General features: G+C 45.3%; 2 protein-coding genes across 5 annotated transcripts in view; one reads left to right on the forward strand and one right to left on the reverse strand.

The window, feature by feature from the left end:
* Heatr1 (HEAT repeat containing 1) overlaps window positions 1–2,104 on the forward strand; it is a 46,949-nt gene extending 44,845 nt beyond the window's left edge. For both annotated transcript variants that reach the window (XM_021228188.2, XM_005071785.4), the window contains exons 45-46: window positions 942–1,050; window positions 1,805–2,104. In XM_021228188.2, coding sequence (XP_021083847.1) covers window positions 942–1,050; window positions 1,805–1,893 — 198 coding nt within the window. In that variant the 3' untranslated portion in view covers window positions 1,894–2,104. The remainder of the gene's footprint in view (window positions 1–941; window positions 1,051–1,804) is intronic.
* Lgals8 (galectin 8) lies at window positions 126–24,775 on the reverse strand. 3 transcript variants are annotated; one of them, XM_040755601.1, is made up of 9 exons: window positions 24,710–24,775; window positions 19,138–19,284; window positions 16,081–16,169; window positions 14,571–14,781; window positions 13,049–13,168; window positions 10,558–10,584; window positions 9,752–9,840; window positions 7,803–7,968; window positions 126–4,251 (listed from the first exon to the last, which is right to left on the reverse strand). In XM_040755601.1, the coding sequence occupies exons 2-9, from the start codon at window positions 19,177–19,179 to the stop codon at window positions 4,102–4,104; spliced, it is 894 nt and encodes a 297-aa protein (XP_040611535.1). In that variant the 5' UTR covers window positions 19,180–19,284; window positions 24,710–24,775; the 3' UTR covers window positions 126–4,101. The 3 variants fall into 3 exon arrangements, with proteins under 3 accessions (XP_040611535.1, XP_012970109.1, XP_021083848.1); XM_013114655.3 differs by lacking the exon at window positions 24,710–24,775 and adding an exon at window positions 21,324–21,430; XM_021228189.2 differs by lacking the exon at window positions 24,710–24,775 and adding an exon at window positions 21,116–21,273.

Raw genomic sequence — 24,775 nt, forward strand, 5'->3', positions numbered from 1 at the left:
GATTTCTAGCCTTTATAAAGAATTCCTGGGCTGGGGAAGATAGATAGCTCAGTTGATGAAATGCTTGTTGTGCAAGCACATGAATCAAGTTTCATCTCCAGAACCCACATAAAAAGCCAGCATGCTGGTGTAAAAAGCAGACTTTTATTACATTTATTAGGCGTTCTTACACAGTAGCAGAAACAAATTTATTTTAGTATTTTGATTACATATTAAGAAAATCTTGATTAAATATATTTTATTCTGAAAATTATTCCAAATTAGAAAAAGGACTGTTTTATTTCAGTAGCCTGCTGTCAATACCTCATGTCACTTGCATTGCTCATGATAGGCAAGAAATGATGAAACACCCAAACTCTTATTCAGTGCTGAAATTAGACTAGCCAGGTGGTGTCTTGGCCATACAGGGGCTGTGAGGTATGGCCGACGCCTTCCATCACCACGTTGGTACTATCTCTGGCAATCCAACAGACTATCCCCAGTTTAGTTACATTTATGACTCCCTTAAGTTTGCATGTGTTATTAGGGTGGGGCATGCACTTGCCGTCACACAGGTGTGGAGGTCAGAGGCCAACTTGCAAGAGTCAGTGTCTCCTTCCCTCATTATGTGGTCCTGAGGACTGAACTCAGGCCACCAGGCTTGGTGGCAAGCGCCTTTACCCACTGAGCCGTCTTACTGGCTCTTGCTTTTTGTTATGTTTTGGTTTTTGTAAAGGAAAACACAATCTTTTTTTTTTTTCACATTTTAAAGTGCTACAGTGCTAGAACACAGTGAAAAACACTGGTAAGTAGATTACCCGCATCCTAAGTAGCCCTCACATGGGCACATAGTGTGTGTGTATGGTGTACACTGAGCGATCACAGTGAGGGTGTCAGTCAGGTCAGGTCTTACGGTAGGGGACAGATGAAACAGTCTCCTTCTTGATACCTGTTCCTTCCAGGTGCGGTTTGCAGCCTTGATTACTGTCTTAGCAGTGGCTGAAAAGCTGAGAGAGAATTACATTGTTCTGCTTCCAGAGTCCATTCCTTTTCTAGCAGAATTGATGGAAGGTAAGTCTGAAGCATTATAATAAACAATGATGCAGAATCCTGTGGCTGTAGGCTCCCTGACACAGATCTGTTTGTTGAGTCCTCTCTGCCATGCCTGGGGCACAAGTCAGGAAGCTGTCACCTCACAGTCACTAAGAGCAGCTTGCAGTGTGTTACTGCTCATGTGGGCCATGGTATTATTTATGAAATAACTTCAAATATTCACATGAGTCATTGTCTGTGCCATCATGTTATAATCAGTGGTCCACTGGAATGCTGAGCTATACTTACTGGTACTCGGTGTTAGGTGCTGACATAATCTTACAGTGGGTTCACACTGCCCCTCTAAGAAACTAGGAACTTGGAAAGCTAAAGACGTTGCTAATAGCACTAAATGGCAGGTGAAGCTGCTTTCAGCAGGGATTCACCTCTCATCGACATGCCTCTGCATTGTCCCTCCCAGTGCCTTCATAGTAATGGGGATGGTGAGGAAGGAGAGGTACGTTTGTGTCTCACTGGCTGGACATCTGGCCAGAAACATGCTCTGTTATGTCTGGTGTTAGCAAGGGCTGTGGGAGCTCCTGGAGCTTGGATTTGAATGTGGCCCCTTTCTTGTGGCTTGGTCCTCTTTGGCAGCGACAAGAACATGCCTGTGGAGGAGTGGGGGTCGGTGAGGGAGGACCTCAGGTCCTAGTCTGCTGGATGCTTCTGTGCGCAGTGGCTGTTAGGCAGGACGGCTGCAGGCACACTCCTAATTCTGGGTCTTGTCTGTCAGATGAATGTGAGGAAGTGGAGCATCAGTGCCAGAAGACCATCCAGCAACTGGAGGCCGTGCTGGGCGAGCCGCTGCAGAGCTACTTCTGAAGCAGAATCCACCTGCAGCTGGTGCTCTGTCACAGAGTTCATCCTCATGTTCTTACGTGGTGGGTGTGGTGCCATATTACTTTTGGTACTTTCACATCTGCCGATATGTAATGTTTTTACAAAATCCCTACCTGTCTGGACTCCCACAGAAGCTTCTCCTGCCTTTTGTACAGAGCTGCTAAGGAGTAAATAGAATAGTGTTTTATACAAACTGTCTGGTATTTGTCTTTGTTCTGGCTGGTGTTCCAGATGAGACTGGTGTGTTTGGTACCTGAGACGTGGTGCTTCTCTGAAGCACGGGATCTCACTGTTTGTCTGTGGTATAAGTAGTGGTCTGGGTCAAGGAAAAGGCCCCCTGCAGCAGCATTCAGGCTGTGCTGTTTCCATTGTTTGGGAAACAGCCACACCTATCTGACAGCTCTGGGGAAGGACAGCAATGCCATTGACGGTTTTGTAGTTCTATCTGCTACTGTTACAGTGAGGCTGAAAATGAGAGTTCAAATAGAATTAAGCCAGTTTGCCTTCAGTATCTACAGCATGGAAGACCTATTCCAGAGAGTATTCATTCTAATTTAATATAAAACTTTAATGTAGGATTATGACAAACAAAAAGGTCATTTTGCATTTTAGAGATAAAAACTTAGAAATATACAATGAAACATCTCACAGCTTAAATTCCAGCAGCTTTTTTTAAAGACCAAGAATCTAAGAATTAAGATTGATTCTATTCAAAATCAGTCTTCATAGTTTTGTGTAAAACAGAAATGAAAATAATGGGTTTTTATTTTCCCCGAGTGCGTTTCAGAGCTGGGGAATTCTAGAGCCTTCTGGGTTCCCCAGATTGCCCAGTTACACACACCACCCCATATCTAGAGCCTCTTGGGCTCCCGACAGATTGTCCGGCTCTACATACAACTCCCCATAGCTTGAGTTTTTCAGTAGTTGGCATAATGGATTTCCATAAAAGGAATGAAGGGCTAGCAGTTGCTGCATTGAGCACTTCCTAAAAAGTAAGAAATGGTGACGGTATTATTTCCTATGTAAGAATACATCTGTCTGGGAGAACTGGCTGTGCATACTCCTAAGCCCTGGCAAAATTCTATCCTGTGGTTTAGTCATAAAATGACCTGATGAAATTAGCTCATCTCCCTCCCAACACCATATCTGTAACAAGATCAGAACCGTAAAGACTTTACCTAGGGCTTCTCCCAGCTCCAGTCAAATAATTGAAGCTATAGGAGTGTGGCAGTTGAATTTGCTGATGCAAGTTGACTTAGCAGACAGAGCAGTGTCTGATCTCACTGCTGATGTAGACAGACATGTCTGTCTTCAGGGGCAAGGGCTGGTTTACACTCCAACTCAAGCTTAACATTACTCCTGTGTAGGTTTTGCTTTGATAGTGCCTGTTCTATACATTCACTAAGTCTCATCCTGATGTCAGTTACGCAAGAAGGTTTAACAAACTGCATTTATCCATTCCCTACACACTTTGCCACAGGCACACACAGACTTGAGAGCCAGTAAGCAGAAATCTGCTTGGAGCAGAACACTTGTTCTAATTCAGTTTTGGGGGGTTTTTGCCTCAATTTTTCTGCCATGTTCAGCATATTAATTATTTTATAAAGCTTAAAGCAACGACAGCTAAATAAGTGTTATACAGTCATATAAGATGTGATAGGATGTGGATTATGAAAAGGATTACTGAGGAAGTAATGTTTTCCATCCATTAGTATGTTTTTCTGACCTTAACTACAAATGCCCCCTAATGGGGTTAATGCAATGTCAGCAGAAAGACCCTACAGTGGGGGGTCATGGGCGGGTGAGTGCCAGAAAACAGGGACCACACTGGTTCTGGGCACCTGTGTCTATGCCCAACTCAGAGAATATACACAGGGAATATACCTTCCATCCCCATTAATTAGTATATTAGAGTAGGCAGGCACTTTAATATTTGCTGAATGTGGTTTTATAATACGGGACCCTATGTGCAGAGCCTCACCAGTGGTAAGCTGGGATTGCCCCAGATTTGTTCCTCTAAACATAGAGGTAGCCACACTGCATGGCCAGGCCTGAGATACCAGATAGAACTTGACTTTGTATGAGCTCAACTTAACAACATAAACAATGTGGTGAAAGCCAGATGCATTTGACATGGCCAGTATCACATAAGCCATTTTGTATTTTATGGTTTGGTGGCAATCATGGTAGCTACCAGCTCCTTACATCCAGCAAACGGATATCACCATCAACTGCTAATGTGTCAATACTGCTTAGCTCTTTAAATCTGTGTTTGTACTCCAGGCTATGCACACCGTTTATCGCAACCTTGAATTCTCGGACATCACAGTAAATTATCATCTGAAAAGAAAGGAGATACACCATCAGTAGCTGCCCTTCGTTTTAAATTTTATGTTTCTTCTATAGTAACAGACGGTCAAAAGGAAAACCATTTGGCTTGCTTTGAGCTTGGAGATGTTTCCCCAGCCTTCTACCTTTGATTCCCCTTCTGAGTGACTTCACAGGCAACCCAAATCCCAATGTACCATGTGGCATCTCCTTCAGCCCACTGTGTCTCACCAGGTGCCCCCGTGCCGTGTCTCCCCCCCCCCCCCAATTCTGATCCTGGCTTTTAGAAGACTGGGAAGTGTCTCTCCTTGTGGTATCTGGGAATTAACAGAAAGTTGCTGATCACTGCCCCTACCCATTCCCTGAGAAACAGCCTGACTATCCTGCCTCAATGCTAGGGTCTTGGCCATGTCAACTGATGACATTCCAACAGCTCAGGACACTTGGTAAGGAGAGCAGTTACTCAATAATCCTGACTCTGTCCTCAATCAGAACATATTGGCCTCTATACCTGTTTTGAAACAGCTTGTCAGTGCTTGCCACAGTGAAGCCTTTAGAAGTCCCGCATAGTCTGGCTTTGGACTGGCCGCATTCCCAGAGATAAGACTAGAGTACCAAACTCGAATTTACAAAGAACCTTGTTATGGTTCTATTCTTTAGATGGTAGCAATGGGAAAAGCTCCCACAGGAAGTCAGGACAAGGGGCAAGTGAGCACAAAACGTAATTGACTAAACCAAAGTAATGCTACACGGGGAACTGGGGATTACCTATTACTTGAGGTATCTCCCCAAGAATGAGGGAGATCCCAAGTTCAACTAGTTAGAAGGGATCTTAGGTGACATATACTTAACAAATCTCAAATCATAATTCAATCTCCTATTGTATAGCACAACAGAAAAGGGGTGGAGATGCCTGGCAAGAAGCCAGATGCAATCCTAGCAAGTTCCCCCCTGTTGTATCAATAAATGTAAAAGCAACAAGTGAAAACACTGCAGCAAAGCACAGACAGGAAGAAGGCATGTGACCTGCAGGGTGTGTCTCCTAGAAGAGGAAGTGAAATAGCAGAGAGACAACCCCACCCCACCCCCACCAGTGACCACAGAACAGCTGGGAAAACAATTTTCTGGCTCAAATTCTGCTTGCTCTGGTCCGGGGCCTTCAAAGAGCTGGAGGTAGCCAGACTGTGGCCAGGCCTAACAGCATCCATATAGTGAAGTTGATGATCTGTGAGCTCCACTTGATGCACTGACAGATGTTTTAACACAGCCAGTGTCACAAGCTGTTTTGTATTTGAACAGCATATCAATGCAATCCAATAGTGACTTAGATTTTAAGACAGAGCTGGGGTGGTAGTTTAGTGACTCGGTGTGCTTGCCTGTGAGGCCCAGCATGACTAGTTTTAAAAAGAGTGGGGCTGGAGATGGCTCAGTGGATAAGCGCACTTGCTGTTCAAGTGAGTGTGAGTCCTAAGACTCAAGTAAAAAGCTGGGCCTCCCAAGCACCTGTAACCTATGGCATGCCAGGGGAGTGCTTACAGGATCCCTGGGGATTGCTGACTGCTAACAGCTCCAGGTTCACTGAGAAACTTAAAAGCATTGGACGGTAGAGCAGGCCTATGCACACAAATGTCACACACACACAGACTTCGAGTAGGTGAATTTGAAATGCAAGGTGCTGTTTAATTGAAAAGAACGGCATAGTGGAAAGATCTACAAGAACCTGGGAAAGCATCCTGAAGTCACATTTGATACAGTCTATCACTGTGGTAGGCTAACAGCAGCATGGGGGTAATCACTGTTGCAGCACGAAAGCTCACAAGGGAAGCAAGTCCAAGTACTAAAGATTTGTAGTGTCCCCGCCTGCCTCCCTGACCCCTCGCTGAGCCAGCCTAAAAGCTCTGTGCCCACAGAAAAAGATCTGGAATGCACTCCCTCTAATTCTTTTTTTTTTTACAGGTTTGTGTTAGTTTTGATTATTTGTGGGGTATGTGCACGTGAGTGCAGGTATTAGATTGCATAGAGCTGAAGTTTCAGGGATTTGTGAACCACCCAATGTGGGTGCTGACTGGAAACTGAATTTAGATCTTCTGTAAGAACAGAACACACTCTTAACCACTGAACCATCTCTCCAGCCCCTGCTTCTTCTAATTTTAATAGCATTATCTAAATTATGAGTCAAATTGGAGGTAAATAAAAATTTCATTTTTCTGTTTTTCAGCATTATTTGAGTTTTGACACCTTTTCATTTCAGCATCATAGATTGAGGCCAAGTTATTCCACTGTTTTCCTCTCAGCCACAAGGACCAGTTTGTTTTTAGAGGTACCCACCCAACTGTCTCCGTCCTGTGTACCTCAGGTTACCCCATACACCTTGGCCCCTGCCAATCACAAACCCTGAGCCACACCTCCCTCTTCTAGTGACTTGTTCAAGTGCCCTACACCTGACCTTCCAGATCGTACTCAGCCTTCTGAATTCACAAACAATACCCACACCTTCAAGGAACCTGCCATGTCTGGTCCACATCTACCCACCCTCCAAGCACTAGGGTGCTTCCTTATGCCAGAACTTGGGAAATAATGTGACTGTCACGTTGAGATATTCTGGTCAACTTGGCATTAGTGCTTTAACAACCAGTTGAATGAGTCCCTGAGAATTCTTAATAGTTTCAGCATGTGAGTTTAAAATGTAAAGCCTGACCTAAACTAATGATCCTGAAGGACCATGAGAGGTAGTCACCTAAGCCAGTGACCAGTCTAGCCAGCCACCTAGCATTTACATCCCAAGGAGACATCACTCTCCAATCAGAAAGCACCCCAGAAAAGGTGGCTTTGGGAAAAGCCATGTGTTAACATAATGCATACTGGGGACTAGAAACTTCACGCCTTCTGGTTCCAAGGGTCTTGTGTACTATTCTTTAACTACCTACCAACAGGACCAGCTTTTAGAAAGAAATACTGCCATCTGGAACTGTGGAGGTCATGAACAGTACAAGTACACACTTACAGGGTTCCCATGTATCTACTTACAAATGCGTATGTGGGGCTGGGGGGACGACTCAGTAGAAAAAGCGCTTTGCAGGGGACATGAGTTAAGTGAAACTCTGGGTGTGGTGGTATGTACTGTTACTCCCAGTGCTGGGATGCAGAGATGTAGATCCTAAGGCTTGTTGGCTAACCTAGCCAATTGGTGAGCTCTGGGCTCAGTAAGAGCTACAGAAAAAGGCATAACATCAACCTAGCAGCAACACACACGCACATGCACTTATGCCAAAAAGAGTAGATCTGTATTTCCAGTCCTGAGACAAAGTTCCTGTCAGAACTCCTTGTGGTTACACAAATGTCAACATGACAACTGTCAAGTATTCTGGGATGTCGAGTGTACTGGCCCCACTGTTTATACCAATGGCCTGTGTTCAAATTTCAACCTCCACAGTGGGTGAATAGCACACAATCCCTACACAGAGGGTTGGGTTTGATTTCAATAAAAGTTATTTACCATGTTCTGAGGATTCCTTTGTCCTGTCCCATTGCAAAACAAAGCAAAACAAAAACTATAATCTTACCTCAAAGTACATTCCAGGACTAAATGGGAAGCAAGTAATATTTTTCTCCTCTTCTCCCCAGGCATCCTGAAGAAAGGAATTTCTTACAAATGCTTTCATGTTCAGGCGTGGGTTCAAGTGTAGAGCGATGTCCCTTGATTTCCCTGCCACTAGGTCAACGTTAAAGCTGTAAGAGAAAGGAAAAAAACCTTAGACTGGAAATACAGTTCTAGCTACAAACCATGCACATGGGAACGTGGGGGAGGGGATTCCAATTCTGAATATGCATGCCACTAACACATTTGCAACATGAGACCAGGATCAGTGCTGAAGCTGAGGTGCAGCTGAGCTACAGCTGGGGGTTCAGAACAAGTAAATCAGGTAAGTACTTCAGGTAGGACTCCGGGACCCTCAATGCAAGCATTCTCCAATCAATTCCACATGTTCCCTTTTTGAAAGCATGCTACTACCTAGGAAATAGATCTCATTTCAAAAGCATTCAAGAATATGGACATCTTGGAAAAAGGTGTGTGTGTGTGAGTGAGAGAGAGAGAGAGAGAGAGAGAGAGAGAGAGAGATACATGGGGGTGGGTATACACACAAGCCAGACATTGGGTATCTTCCAATACTGCTAACTCATTTTTAAAGATTAATTTTATTATTTTTAATTATACATACATGCATAGCTATGTGCATGTACATGCAGGTGCCAGTGGAGGCCAGAAGAGGGCACCAGATCCCCTGAAGCAGGAGTTAGTGGAGGCTGTGAACTGCTTGACATTGGTGCTGGAAACTGACCTCTGCAACAAAAGCTGCACAACTTTTTAATCACAGCATCTCTCTAGCCCTTCTGTCTTATTTTTTTTCTTTTTTGAGACAGGTGCCCTCGGGATCCTCCTGTCTGCCTCCCACATGCTGAATTAGGCTTGCACTACCACTGCCCGACTCAGAGGAGATTTTTTTTTTTTTTTTTTTTTTTGGTTTTTCGAGACAGGGTTTCTCTGTATTGTTTTGGAGGCTGTCCTGGAACTCGCTCTATAGACCAGGCTGGCTTCCAAACCACAGAGATCCACCTGCCTCTGCCTCCCAAGTGCTGGGATAAAGGGCGTGCACCACCAACGCCCAGCTCAGAGGAGCAGACTGTTGTGTATCACAGAAGGGAACCCTCATTTGGGTGTGACAGGATGACTGTCCTGGCAGAAGTGAAGGTATTGTAAAGAGGGATTTGTGTCCCTCATCCACCAGACCACTGAAATCATGGACCCCAAGAAATAGGGATTTCCCAAGAATCGCATGCTAGGAGAAGGAAACAGCACTCATCAGAGTGGGAACTTGTTGCCTGGAAAAATATCTGAAACTTGTAAGACTACCTTGTGGGATGAGACTAGTGGTGGCGGGGCCACGCCCTGACTGGGACCGCTGAGATTACAGCTCCTTGGCCCTCTATTTAAACTTTAACTGTGCCACAGGACCCTGCAAATGCACGCCAGTGGTCACTGGTCCTTTTTGTCGCTCTTCCCCATTTCTTCCTGCATTGAATAAATTCTTTTTCCCCATTTCTTCCTGCATTGAATAAATTCTTTTTCTGCGTTGAATAACTCCTTTTTCTGCATCAAATAACTCCTTTTTCTGCACTGAATAACTCCTGCTTTCCACTGTTAATTTCAATGGCTCCTTCATTGGCTTTTCATTGATTCCTTGAGGATGGATAGCTGAACTTGGCTTCTTGGGGTATGGACTGTGACCCCATGTTTGGTACACTGAGGCTGTCCTAGGCAAGAGGAGCCTTGTGACCAAAAATTCCACCTACCTGACCAAAAGGGGGCCCAGCCAGAAGCTGTCCCTAGTCCCGACTCTGCCAAGAGCTCTTTAGTGGGACCTTGCACTGCCATGGTCCCTCCTTTCAGGAAAGCACACCCGCTCCAACACCCCCCAAGTCCACAAGGCAACAGTGAAGCAGCAATACTGACCCTTTGGCATTTGTATTCACTTCTCCTTTAATGACAACGGTTCGTCCAGGGCCCATGGAGGCATTTAACCTTGCTTCAAATGGCAGGCTCTGAAAAGAGCTCACAGTCAGAATGAGGCAATCTTCAGGCAAGGACCTTATGGGAAAATTCCTAACAACACAGTGGGTCAAGAGTCTGTGGACCCCAGGAGGGGACAGACCGTTGCTTTTATTTCAGCTGGGTACCATGCGAAGCTGCTCTTGGCTAACAGGACACTCACATGGTGATTGTTTTCATAGCATGGGTGACACCTGATAGGAGACATTGCTGCAGAGCTATCTAAGGTCTAATGGGACCGGCAACCCATGTGAGTGGTTCAGACACATGCCTGAGGACATGTCTGACCAGGGAAAGCACAATGGGAGGGGCCGCCCTGGGCTTCTGGGAGTTGTAGCAGTTAATTAGAACTTAATTTTTTTTTTTTGGTGGGGGAGGTCAAGACAGGGTTTCTGCCTTTGCCTCCCAAGTGCTGGGATTAAAGGCATGTGCCACCACCACCCAGCATTAGAATTTAATGTCTATACAGAGTTAAACTGTTGGTTCTTCAAACCTTAGACAAACAGCTGGGGGGAGAGGTTAGAGTGAGTGACAGTTCAGTCTACGCAGTTCCGGGTATGATTTTAGAAGACTCTCCCCTATTACCAGTTACAGGAAACAGTTCTAAAGTAAAGTGTGGAAAGAATGCAGCTGCCTTTAAGGCTTAATTGTTCATGTTTTGGGTCGTTTATAAAATGTCCCACAAGGACTAACCAAGCAAAAGGACTTACCAAATGTGCTTTGCCAGACTTACACACCTGGTGGGAGAGAAAGAAAAGTGAGCACAACCTTCTGGGCAGACTGTCAGGTTTGCAAGGAGCAGCCTGCTGAGGTGTCATGTATCAGTGCCATCGCCTTGGTGTGACACAGGCACCGTGCTTCGTGACAGGTGCTGTGGGGCTTATGAACTAGAACGAAGTCCGGCGTCCTTCATGTGAATACTTTAGCATCCACAATAATGGTTGCTCAAAGGTTTACATGTGAACTTCAAACATGTCTTACCTATCCTCCCCAAGAGCCCTCCAAATACTGGAGGCATGGATGTGCAGAGGTGTAAGGCATTGCTTTCTCCAAAGCAGTAAAACGTCAATTTTAAAACCGCTCTTGTTGCCACCAAGGGGCAGAGTTCATCTACAGTGCACTTGGTGTTCGGGATTTGCAAATGCTTCTTTCCAATGCTTCTTAAGAACTCAGGGTGACAAAGTGCTTTTTACATGACCACAGAGTAGTAGCCATTTAACTAGCAGGTTACATGTTACAAAAATACAGTGCCCAAGACCATAAAACAGTATGCTCCTTGGTTCTTAAATGGCTGCTTCTGTCCTGACCTCACATTAAAAACTTAAGTTGTGAAGCTGGGGAGACAGCTCAGTTGGCACGGTGCTTGCTATGCACACATGCAAGCCAGGCATGGGAGTTGCACACTTGTAACCCCAGTGCTGGAAAGGCAGAGAAAGGAGGAGCTCTAGGGCAAGCTGACCAGCCAGTCTAGCCAATGGGTGAGTCCCAGGCTCAGTGAGATACCCTGTCTCAAAAAACTAAGGTGGAAGTGTTAGGGAGGTGGCCCAGAGGCTAAGGCACTTGCAGAGCACAAGGACTGGAGTTGACATCCTCAGCACCCATATAAATGCCGGCCCAGCATGGAGGCCTGCCTATAATCCTAGCACAAGACAGATCTCTGCAGCAAGCTGGCTACTTAGACTAGCTGAATTGGCAAGCTCTGGGTTCAACTAAGAAACTCTGCCTCAAAATGCTGAGAACGATCAAGGAAGACATCTAGCGTCTACTTCTGGCTTTCACACACATGCCAACACACACGTGAATATGTATACACATGCATATACTGCACACATATACATGCAAAAATAATTTTTAAAAAGATGTATAGCTATTGGGACTGGAGAGATGGCTCAGAGGTTAAGAGCATTCCAGAGAACCTGAGTTCGATTCCCAGCAACCACATGGTGGTTCACAACCATCTGTAATGAGATCTGCACCCTCTTCTGACTTTCTGGCATACAGACAGACACTGTATAAAATAAATAAATCTAAAAAATGTTTTTTTAAAAAGATATAGAGCAATTGATAAAGACTTCCAGAGTTGACCCTGGCCTCCATGTACATGTACACACATGTACACATGTACCTACACACACATGAATGAATACAGAAAACTCAATTTCAAAAACTAAATAAGCCTTCCTTCCACTGAATGTAACAAGAACTTTTTGTTTGTTTGTTTTGCTTTTCAAGACATGGTTTCTCTGTATTGCTTTGGAGGCTATCCTGGAGCTCGCTCTGTAGACCAGGTTGGCCTTGAACTCACAGAGATCTCCTGCCTCTGCCTCCTGAGTGCTGGGATTAAAGGCGTGTACCACCAATGCCTGACCTTAACATTTTTTAACTGCTGGTTCATAGACAGAATATTTACATTCTCTACTTATCTGTGTCAGTCTCAGGGCAGATGTTCCCATACTCTATAAATCCTACAAAAAGATCATAGATTAACTTTAACATCATCAGATTCTTTTTAAAATAGTGAGCATAATAAAAAAAAAATCAGTGACACCAAGCATGGAAAACCACTGAGAATTATGATTTTAAAAAATGCAACTGAGCCGGGCGTTGGTGGCGCATGCCCATAATCCCAGCACTCAGGAGGCAGAGGCAGGCGAATCTCTGTGAGTTCAAGGCCAACCTGGTCTACAGAGCGAGCTCCACGACAGCCTCCAAAACAGAGAAACCCTGTCTCAGAAAAAAAAAAAAAAAACTGAAGAAAAAATGCAGCTGAACACTGGGGAACCACCTGAAACTGACCAGTTTTCAAGAACAAGATCTGATGCTAATAGGATCATGAGCACACAAACAGTTGGGCACAGCTGCCAAGGGTGTGAACTGTTCACATTGGCAACAACTATCAGTATCAAGAAACTTAAATTCCAATACTTAGAAAACTGTCTTACAGAAATATTTATTTGCTACCACGGACAAGAAATACACACTAACCAGCTAAAAAGACATTCATTTTGCAAGCTCACTCTAGATTGGGGTCCCACAAACAGCAAAAGCCTGGTTAAGTGAGCAGGACCCAAGTGGTCTGAAATATATGTTACTTTTTCCTCAATGGGAGATGTAAATTAAAGAAAATTCCTACCAGTAGGTCTGACTGAATGTGAAAACGCTGTCCCCAAAGACCCCAGGTATGTGTGGAAGGGCACTTACCGAGCTGAAGCTGAACCCAATGGAGTGAATATTCACTTTGCCATAGATGCCCAGTGTGTCTATCTTCTCTGGGTCAATCCTATGGGCATACAGCAGAGCGTGCTTTCCATTCACAGCCACCTGCACAGACACAGAAGGTAGCGCCCTCAGAGCACGTTAACAGAGCTTAGCCAAATACAATGTCTCCTTACAGGCGGGAGTGGAGCTGTGGTAGAACATTTGCCCCACCCAGACGTCATCTCCAGCACCACAGAAATGAGTGAGTGAATGAATGAATGAAATGTTTTCTTAGGTTTATTTGCCCACAGATCTCTACTTACATTGTGGCTGAAAGCAGCCGCCACCACACTAGCAGAAATCCTGAACTTTTTGAGTCTTGTCTGATTAAGCACCTGGGTCATCATCTTTCCAGGCATATACATTTGGAAATACGTGTGTGCCACATGTGTCCATCTGTGAGTGTGCCCAAGAGATAGCCATGCTCAGGGCCCCAAGGGTCACACATGAGGTCTGGAAGCCTGGGAGGCAGCTTAGCTCTGCCAAATTGCTGCCCAGCCCTCTTTGAGGGCTACACTGTGACAGAGCCAACCTATATGGAAACCACAAGTATGTGCTGACTTCACAAAGTGAGAGCACACAGCAGTCGGGCGTGGTGGCGCATGCCTTTTATCCCAGCCCTCAGGAGGCAGAGGCAGGTGGGTCTCTGTGAGTTTGAGACCAGCCTGGTCTACAAAGTGAGTTCCAGGAAACCCTGCCTCAAAAACAAACAACAAAAGCACACAGTGAGCTTTCTGATTTATCTGAGATTTCTTATCTCTAAATTGTAAAGACCTTACTCAATGGGCTGAAGCTGTGCAGGGTGGTACAATGTCATCTGTGAGTCCTCTGCACAGTGCCTCCTAAAGCCAGGTGCTGTGTCACAGTCCAGGAGGGAGACATAAACAGCCCACAGCAGGACCCACAGCACATATACAACAAGCCCAGGCAACATGGTGGGTACAGCTACTCTGATCAAGACTGAAGGGGAGAAGAGCAAATTGAGGAGTGCAGGGGATTCCAGAGAGCAACGTCCCACTGGGACCTAACCAAAATATGCACACACTCCCGGAGCTGGAGGATCTCTGGTTCACAAGCCCTCTGTGGGTTTGAGGGCTGGCACTCAAAGGACCTTCTGGAGCCAAAGTGCAGCCCAGGAAACCAGTGGCTGTGTTCACAAGACCCCAGAGCCCTACAGCAGTATCTGGCTATGACACTGGGCCTGCCCTGGCCACCAACAATCTTCTCGTGTAGATTTTCCTACACCTTTGGTGGGGGTTTTTATAATCCACTACCCTAACAATAACACGATGCTGTGTGGATCCAGAGCTTAACCCTCCTAGAAGAAAGAAGACCTGACAAAGAGTATGTGTTCTGGACCTGTGTTTCCATGTGGACAGGGAATGACGAATCTGATGCCTCCAGTCACCTCAGAGTGGCCCCAAGCTTGCTCGCTAGCACTCACCTTGTCTCTCTCAGCACCTACCTGGAATTTGTTCTTGAGCACCATGATCACGATCTCGAAGGACTTTTCTTTTTGGAAGGGCATGTCGTAGGTGATCTCCTCCCAGCCCCATTTCTCATTTGTCAGCGTGTTGCAAACAATGCAGTTGGACCTTTTGAAGCGAGGATTAAAGTGGAAGGCCACGTCAGCCCTCGGCTTCAGGCTGTTGCCATGCTGCAAGTCCACCTGGAATCTGGGCGATGGCAGAGAAGAACCACATAAGCAAGTAAAGGCGAGTCTTGGGGAAAGTAAGATGCCTTCCTGCATCCACAGCACCTACAGGGCAGCCTGCCCATCTTCCCCTTCCTCCTTCCTCAGTAACACAGCCCACAGTCAGATAAGACCTTTCCTTTCCTAACTGCCCTGGATCCTGGCCTGTCTGTCAGCACAAGTTTGCTGATGATCAGAAAGCAAGTTCCAGGGAGACTTCAGGCCCAGGAGTCTGTTCAGAGTGAGCGGCACCTGATCTTCATCCACACCTGCTCCTCGCCCCCACCCCTGCTGCACACAGACCTCCAGCATGAAAGTGAGGGTGCATTTTAGCTAAGCATCACCACAAGTTGATGGGTAGAACTGACTACAAAGCTCTGGGGTCTCTCTGAGACCATTTCCACATACTTAAATCAATGATGTAAGTCACTCAGAACTGAACTCAACTCTGACAGACGCGACCTGCAATGGTTACTCTTCCTTGTCTACCTGACTGCATTTTGAGTCACCTAGGAGACACAGCCCTTGGTGTGTCTATGAGAGCATTTTCCAGAGAGGTGTGACGGAGGAGGGAGACCCATCCTGAACGTGGGCAGCACCACCCATAGAGTAGAGTCCCTGACTGAATACAAGAGAAGAAAGGAGACAGTGAGCTGAGTGCCAGCCATTCATCTCTCACCTTCCTGACCAGGGACACAATGTGGTCAGCTGCCTCCAGACCCTGCCACCATAGAAGACGTGCTCTTATTCTCTACTGAGATGGACTGGACCCTCAAACCACAAGCTAAAATGAACTCTTCTTCCTTTTGTTGCTTCTCTCAGTAACAAGAAAAGGAACCGACACATCCTGAGTTTATGCCCAAAGCAGACACTCGGCAAAGCCGCCAAGACTGTCTTGAGAGATACCGTGACAGGTCCTGTTATCGAACAACCCCCTTTTTCTGTCAGTGCATCTGTGTATATTGAAACCAAACTTACAGCAATGATATAAAAAACCAGTAACCAGTTTGGCATGGTGGCACACGCCTTTAACCCCATAGCACGTAGGAGGCAGAGGAAGGTGGATCTCTGTGAGTTTGAGGACAGCCTGAATTTCAGGACAGCCAGGGCTATGTAGAGACCCTGTCTCAAAACAAAATAAGAAACTCCAGTAACCTTCACCCTGTTACTCATCCCCCTCACAGCTCAGCAGGGCTGCTAGTGAAACAGCAGCAGGCCTCACAGCATCAAAGTGGCCTCTCCACAGTCACTGGCAGACTTCCACAAGACACAATGATCTTACCTGTCCACATCATTAGGAATATGTCCACGGATTACAATCAAAGAGCCAGGCTTCAGTTGCTCAGAAATGGTGCCAACATAGGGGATTGTCTGAGGGAAAGAAATTTGACAAATGTATTTTCATAAATTCAGTTACAAGGCAATTATAAGCAAACTCAGTGACTAATGGAGGCTAGTAACAGATGACATTGAACTTCTGACTCTCCTGCCTCTCTGCCTCCCAAGTAGGGACTGCAGGTAGGCACCATGCCCAGCTCACAACCTGTACTTTTAAAGGTTGAATAGAGATGATGAGTAAGATACTGTAGTAGATTAAGAACTGAGAGTGAGACAGAGTGCTGCCCTTGAAACACTGGCCCCTAACTGGGGCCTACACCTGTGCTACCAAGAAAACACCTGTAGCTTTCACCTGGGTGTCTGCAGTACTCCTGTGAGTGAGACAGACAGTGCCTATGTTGACCAACACCGGATAAAATCCCCAAGTGTTCAGAGTCTCCCCAACACAATCCCACGTGGAGGCTCTAAAGGGCCCAGGGGCATGTGCTGACTCTGCCCCTGAGCCTCTTAGTCTGGCAGAGCTGCTCCCTGCCCTTTGGCTGCAACAACTCAACAGCCACGATCATAAACTTGTGCTGGTGACTCAGCACACTTGGTGTGGCCTTAGGGACCTGGTTCCAGAAGCAGCCATTTCTCAGTTCCAGTTGGGGCTAACGGTGGCGAGTGGTTTATGAATGAGGAGCAGCAGCCAGCCAGACTCATGTTTACTAACTTCTTGGCCAGCTGGAAGTCGAGCGCCTTCAGCTCTCCACAAGCCAGGTGTGGCAGCTCAACTTGCAGTCTCAGCAGCTGAGAAGCAGAGGCAAAAGACTGATGCAGGACGGAGACAGTCTGGGATACAAAGTGAGATGCCAGCTCTCAGCTAAACAAAGACAAGTGTGCCAAAAACAACTACAGAACCTATGGGAAGATGATGAAGTTCCCAAAGATTCCACGTGACAGCATCTCTGGTGTAAAATGAAGACATCTTTCATATTACTCACTCAATTTGAATGGAGAAGAGTGAGTCTGGCTTTTAATTCTTCAGATTCTTTCAGTGAAACTAATGAAAAAAATAAGCCAAATAGGAAAAAAGATACCACCAGATATACAAAGTGTACTTTGTTCTTCCCAAGAAGTGTTTTAACATGGACAGAGCTTGCACCAGTCTGGACCATGAACACTAAAACATTCACGAGGTCAAAATGAAAAGTAACAGTTCCTGTCTTCATCACACCAATTACAGAAGAACAAATCATATGCATATACACCCACAAACACATACACTTACCACGTACACATATACACACATGCACTCTCATATGCATGCATACACATGCTCAGACATGTACACACTTACATATACACAGAAGCCTGGTCTTGTTTGTTTCTTTCCAATCCACAACCTTGAGATGTTTTTAACTATAACATAATGCAGTCACTTTAAATGTCTTCACTAGTGTCAAATTTTGTAGACCTTCCTTTTTGAACCCTTTGTCACATAAGGCTATTTCTCCCCAAAACTCAGCTTGTTTGGCATGGTGTTAACCCTTTCTTTCCTTATGACACTATGAAGGTTAGGGACTCTTAGCAGCAGCCTGAACTGCACAATAAGCTTTGCATGGGCTCTCGCCACTGGTTCCCGACATTTCCCCTGCTTCAGAGGGGAAGCCTGGACATTAACTCTTGTGAACAGTTATCATTTCAAAAAGAAGACAAAAATCCAGGTGTGGCAGAATAGACCAGTCTAGAACCCCAGCACTAGGGCTGAGGCAGGAGGATTCCAAGTCTGAGCTCAGACTGAACAGCAATCAAATCAAACAAAAAGCCTAACAAATGAACAGTGAAGGGGTGGAGATGTGGCTTAGTGGTAGAATACACCCAAATCACGAAGCCATAGGTTCTACCAGACAGACAGAGAGATAGACAGATAGACAGATAGATAGATAGACAGACAGATAGATGATATACAAACAGAGGTGGAGCTTTTCTTTTGTCCCAGCTGTCTGGTCTCAATTAATCACACAAAAGCTTGTATTAACTATAAAATATTCAGCCTATAGTTCAGGCTTATTACTAACCAGCTCTTACTATTTAAATTAACCCATTTCTATTTATCTACATTTTGACACATGGTTTCATGGCTTAACCTCTTCTCTAGAATGTCTTCTTCCTCTAGTGACTGGCTTACATCTCTCCCAACTCTGCCCCACTTTCTGCCTGTATCTCTGTTTGGTTTTCCCATCTAACCTCATTCTGTCTGGCTACAGGCCAATTTAGCTTTATTATTAACCAACGAGAGGAATATAAATCACAGCATACAGAAAGATTATTGCATAGCACAGACAGAACAAAAAGATGGTAGACAGAGATAGAGAGATGGGAAGGAAGGAAGGAGCGATTACCAAGCCAGTAAGATAGCTCAACAGGTCATGGTGCCTGCTGCCAGATCTGACTACCTGAGTTCAACTCTGGGACCCAAATGGTAGGATAGAACTTCCCAAAAGTGGACATGGACCTTCCCTTCAATGTGTGTGCTGCGGCATCAAGGTATATGCATGTACACATATTACAGATGCAGTAAATAAAAATGTAAAAAAAAAAAGCAAGAAGGAACAGCTATGTAGAATAAGAAATTCATTTTTCTTTAAAAGTTATGCTTTTAAGGTCTGAGACATGCCTCCCCCGGGGCCCTTAAATTATCTGTCCCCCAGTTCTCATCACCTTGTACTGTCATTGTTCCCCACACACACCTGAAAACAAGAGTCCCTTCTACTTTTTTTAAATTATCTGTCCCCCAGTTCTCATCACCTTGTACTGTCATTGTTCCCCACACACCTGAAAACGAGAGTCCCTTCTACTTTTCAGCCAGTACCCATCACAGTGTCAATCTCCCAAAGAAATGTCATATATACTAATGGAATTGTGTTCATGTCTGGCCCCCAATGGATAATTATAACTTGAGTGCATTTTTGGTTAGTCTTACTATAGGCAAAAAAAAGATTTGCTAAAAATCTATTACCGGGTTATAGATGATATTTTGCAGGTTGTTTAAGGACAACATTGTTCTTTTCCAACTTATTATTGATATTGCTGATTGGAGTCTCTCTTCTTTATATAAGGCTTTACCCACGTTTCCTTTAAAGAATACTCAAATTGAAAACCTGCCCTGTGTAAAAGCAAAACAGAAAATCAAGAATGTATAATTTTTCTTCACATCAAACTTTCATATGCAAATTATATTACCTTACCAATAGTTACCAAATAACAGAATATTAGTATAACCAAAGACCTACCCTATATTTTTTCCTTTTTTCTTTTCTTTTCTGTTTCTTTCTTTTTCTTTTTCTTTTTTTTTTGAGACAGGGTTTCTCTGCATAGGTTTGACCGTTCTGGAACTCACTCTGTAGATTGGGCTGGCCTTGAACTCAGAGATCCTTCTGCCTCTGCCTCCCAAGTGCTGGGATTAAAGGCATGCATCACTACTGCCTGTCTTTTACATTCTTCATAAGGTATTTGTACATGAAATAATTTTAAATTATCAGTGTAAAAAGGTTTTTTTTTTTGGTCTTTGTTTTTGGTTTTTCGAGACAGGGTTTCTCTGTATTGCTTTGGAGGCTGTCCTGGAACTTGCTCTGAAGACCAGGGTGGCCTTGAACTCATAGAGATCTACCTGCCTCTGCCACTGCCTCCCAAGTGCTGGGATTAAAGGCGTGTGTCACCAACACAGGCAAAAGTATTTTTAAAAACATAAGAAAGCCGGGCAGTGGTGGTGCCTTGGGTTCAATCTTCAACACCAAAAAAAGGTGGGGAAAGGGCTTGGGGGTTGTCTAATATACTCAAGGTCCTGGGTTCAGTCCCTAACACAAAAACAGTGCAAAACCCTAAACTACAAAAATGGCAAATACCATATGAAAATATTCATTTAACTTTTCCTGTTTGTAGAAAAAGCAAGAATCACATCATACGACTGCCCTGAGGATTAACAAGCTTAAATAGTGGAAAACAGCTCAGTATGTGTTAGCTATTAAGATGGCTCTTCTTCTTTAATCCCAGCACTTGGGAGGCAGAGGCAGGCGGATCTCTGTGAGTTCGAGGCCAGCCTGGTCTACAAGAGCTAGTTCCAGGACAGCCTCCAAAGCCACAGAGAAATCCTGTCTCAAAAAACAAAAACAACAACAACAACAAAAAAAGATGGCTCTTCTTCACTTAGCCAAATTAAGTCAGTCGGAGGTGGGGTGGGGAAGTCTAGCCACCCCCCTGAATACTACATACAATGTTCTGCACCAGCCTGGTTTTTAAAGATATCTCCACTATGCCTTTCCCAGTAATACATTGTACTCCCTCTAAGACTGATGACTCAAACCAGAACCAAGCCAGAAAACGAAACTAGAATTTCCTGCAGTTTACTTCCTACAGTTCTGTCTGGCTGTACGACATAAGGCGCTCGCCAACTCTTGTTAGTTTTTACTGGGAAAAGAAAATTGGATCTTTCTTGATTATACTCTAAAAGACAAACCTAGACCCCTACCTAGTATTTGCCATTAACTATCAATTTATTCAAAACTTCTGAACCTTTAGTTCTGTTCCATGCAATTCAGGAAGCAGGAACTAGAGCAAAAAGGAGACAAGAATTGCCATCGCCACATCCATAATTGATATCCTGCCCAGAGAGAGATCCAGATGGTCTAGGCTGGTATTAAATAACTAGTCCCCGAAGTCTCCGGGCAAGTCTTACCATCCCAGCCAATAGAAGCCATCGCTTAGATTTTACGATGTGCCCCAAACCCAGAGACCTTGCGTTTTCCCCACGTTCAACTTTGGGGTCGAATGACTCAACATCCTAAAGTGCGTGTATGGGATCACAAAGTGTGGCAGAGCTGTCAATCAACTGTCCCAGGGTCTGTCATTCTTGGGGATCCAGGTGACGCTCGCCCTTCCCTTTCCCCGGCTGGGGATGAAGACCACGTCCGGGGAGGCGCGGAGCGGAGAGGCCTCACCCGGGGCTGGCAGCGCTGTCCTGATACTCCGGTCGGAAGACCAAGCCTCAACCCACGACCACCTCCCGGTACCCGGTGCCCAGAGCCCAGTGCGTGCGTCGGGATGGGGTCGGCGGGCCGGCGAGTCCGCACTCGAACCACCCTTCGGATTCCTATCTGGAGACCGTGACATTCCGATGCCCCTAAGCCCGGCGTCGCCCGAACTCACCCCAGCCCGATGCTAGTAGGCACTGCGCTCTGACGTGTCCCCTGCAGGACACCGTCCGGGTTCTCCACGCGACTACAGGCTGCGGGCGGGGTTAGTCCCGGGCCGTTTCAGCGCGCACGACGCCAGGGGCGGGGCGTCCGAGTGCTGTGAGCCAGGGCGAGGGGGTCTTCCTGCCACCCATGCCTACTACTGGCTGACTGTGGGAGTTAGGAGTCTGAGTTTTGTTCGGGGCTGGGGTGTGGCTTACCTATCGTGCTGGAAGCCCCCAGGTTGATTTTTAACCAACTCTACACAAACTGGTCGAGGTGCATTGCCTGTAATCCCAGTTCTTTCGAAGTGGCAGGAGGATCATAAATTCAAGGTCATCCTGGAGATCTTTTGGGGGAAATTAAGGAGTTCTGGGTCACCCTGGGACACACACTGTATTTCAAGGGTGATAAAAATGCATTTAAAGAGTAATTGTGGGCGGATGTGTTTGGGGCCAGGGTCCTCCTCCGTGTATCTCCTTTGCAGCCTTAGGAATGCTGCGAGCCAATCGGCATTTAGCGCCTCTCCTTTTTGCCGGTAACTCACCCGAGAAGTGGAGAAAATCGGTTCAGTATTGCCCCATCTGTAAGCAGTGAGTGGCCTGGATGTGCCAACATTGGGACTCACTAAGTAGTGCGATTTTTTGTTTTGTTTTGTTTTGTTTTTTGTTTTTCGAGACAGGGTTTCTCTGAATTGTTTTGGAGGCTGTCGGTCCAGCCCGGCCTCGAACTCACAGAGATCTGCCTGCCTCTGCCTCCTGAGTGCTGGGATTAAAGGCGTGCGCCACCACCGCCAGGCAAGTGGTGCGATTTCTTAGGGAACAGTTTGGACAGTGTGGTGCTCGATTCTGAGCAGAGTAGATGGCCAATAAACAATTGCACAGTCAGGGGCTTGCACTGCCGACAGTTTGGCCTGCTTTCTACAAACAGAAATGCAAATAAAAACGTAGAGTACGTGGAGCTGCTGCCTAGTCTTGGTGTGCTGAAGGGCTCAAGTTATGTTCTCTTCTTGACTTTTGCCCGTGTTTGTTTTTGAAAGACATGTTTGAAATGGTCATTTGTTGTTTTTCTCCTCTGGTTGCGCGTTTTATTTTGCTTTGAACTTGAATTCATTCCAAGCCTCTTAGCAGCAACCTCATGTTGATTCCTTGTTACTTTTTCCTCTTTCTTCCTCTTGTTCGTTTTTAAAATTTGATTCACTCCTCAAGATTCTACTTAAATAGCTGAATTTAATCCTTGATGTACACTGCCTTAACGTTGTAGTTTTTGTTAGGTGTGGTGGGCTTCTAACTATACTTCGAGTTTTAAGTTGAGAAAGGGAATTTGCTGTACACATTCCCAATACCTTGTGTAAGTCCTCTAAAGAAATAGGTCCCTAGACCTTGGATTGAATGCTACATTATTGGTAAGTGAAGAGCAATTGAATATCCAGCTTTGCCTGAGCCTGCTGCTTCTTCACAAGGCTAAAGGTAAATACAAGGTAAATAAATTCACCTCAATGTGGGATGCATTTCAGATTGTAGAAATAGCTAGTGCAAAGCCCCGGGGCTCTTGAGAGCCCCTGCATGCTCTCAGAACCAAAATCCTCAGCTTGCTGAAGCTGGCAGTGAGAGGAAGGTGACATGAGGTCATGGGAATGTGGCCTCGGAGCACAGATAGGAAAAAACAGCCTTGACCAGAGCCCTGAGGAGAAAATCCAGGAAGAGAGAAAGTAGGAGCAGCTGTGGCGACCTGCTGGGGATGACTATGGGAATGCAAAGGAGAGCACACAGATGTGCTAAATTCTCTGAGGGGTCAAATAACACAAACAGGGTCAATGGACATAGCAGCAGAGGTCACTGGGAACTGACTTTGAAGTAGTGAAGACATGAGAGGTTAAATGGTGGAAATAGCCTTAAACATTGAAAACCATTCTGCTGGGAAGAACTGAGAAACAGCACCATAGCAAGGGAATGAACGGTGTTCACTGGGGCTGGAGAGATGCCTCAGAAGTTTAGAATATACATGGTGCTTGTAGAAGACCTCAATTCAGTTCCCAGCACCTACAATGTAGTTCACAATCAGTTGCAACTCTAGGTCCAAAGAATGGTACTCTCTTCTGGCCTCTGTGTGTGTGTGTGTGTGTGTGTGTGTGTGTGTGTGTGTGTGTGTGTGTGTCACACACAATACACACAAATGCAATCATACAAACTTTTTTTTTTAAGATTTTGAAGGGTGGTTATTTTTGAGATGCTGCAGTTCTGTGTAGCCCAGGCTAGCTTTGAACTCTTCATTCCTCCTGCTTCATTCTCCCAAGTACTAAGATTATATGTGCATTCAACTTTGCTTTTATTTTAAGAGACAATACAACAGTGGTGGCTTTAAGACTTTGTAACCAGGAACCACACTGAGAACTGTTTCCACTGTGACTTTATGTTTCAGTGAAAAAACCAAGTTTTCATAAACTCACTCTGGGATTGATCTGTCCATTTTTTAAAAAAATGCTATTTGTGTACACACATGGTGCATGGACATATGTGTAGGCAAACATATAAAATAAAAATCTTTTTTTTAAGGTTAAAAATGCAGCCAGGAGGTGGTGGCACACACCTTTAACCCCAGAACTCAGGAGGCAGAAGCAGGTAGAGCTCTGAATTTGAGGCCAGCCTGGTCTACAGAGTGAGTTCCAGGACATCCAGGGCTATACAGAGAAACCCTGTCTCAAAAAACAACAAACAAAAACCCAAAAGGCTACAAATGCCATTTATAATCCATTAAAACGTTGGTAAGATCCACTAGTAACTAGTGAGTTGTAGCCAGAAGTCCAAGAACACTTACTGAAGCTTAAAGTCTGCTCATCCCAGCTATGACAGCCAATTTGTACTTTCCCACTTGGGTCAGGACAAGACTCTTCACTAAGAAAATAAGCAAGTACTCCCTCTTAGGTCTTTTTTGTCTTGAAAGCCAGATGTAAAACATTTACCATCATGTGGCTGACTACCAAGATGTCTGTGGAGTCCAGAGCGTCACCTTGGATGTCAGTTCTCCAGAGACATCCACCTTGCTTTTTGAGACAAGGTGTCTCGTCAGGACCTGGAGCTTTTGGATTTGGCTAGACTGTCTGGCCTGCACCCCGTGAGAGATCCTGCTGTCTCTGCCAGTGATGGGATTACAAGCACACACCACCACACCTGGCTTTTTATATGGATATTAAGGTCACGAAGGCCCTCATGTGTGACAGGCGCTTTACTGACACCTGTCTCCCTGGCTCAAAATTCTTTCGCTTTGACCAGATGTCTCCCATACTTGTGTAGTATCACCCAGGAGCACTGAACCTCTTCTCCCGCCAACCAGGCCTCTGTTCAGACTCACAAAGCTTACCTCTTATGTTCTACAGGTTTCATGGCCCATGCCTTAGTGTTTCAGCTGAGAGAAGCAAGCTTCTAG

The sequence above is a fragment of the Mesocricetus auratus genome, unplaced genomic scaffold (assembly GCF_017639785.1).
Source record: "Mesocricetus auratus isolate SY011 unplaced genomic scaffold, BCM_Maur_2.0 Super-Scaffold_100013, whole genome shotgun sequence".
In the NCBI taxonomy this organism is placed as follows: domain Eukaryota; kingdom Metazoa; phylum Chordata; class Mammalia; order Rodentia; family Cricetidae; genus Mesocricetus; species Mesocricetus auratus.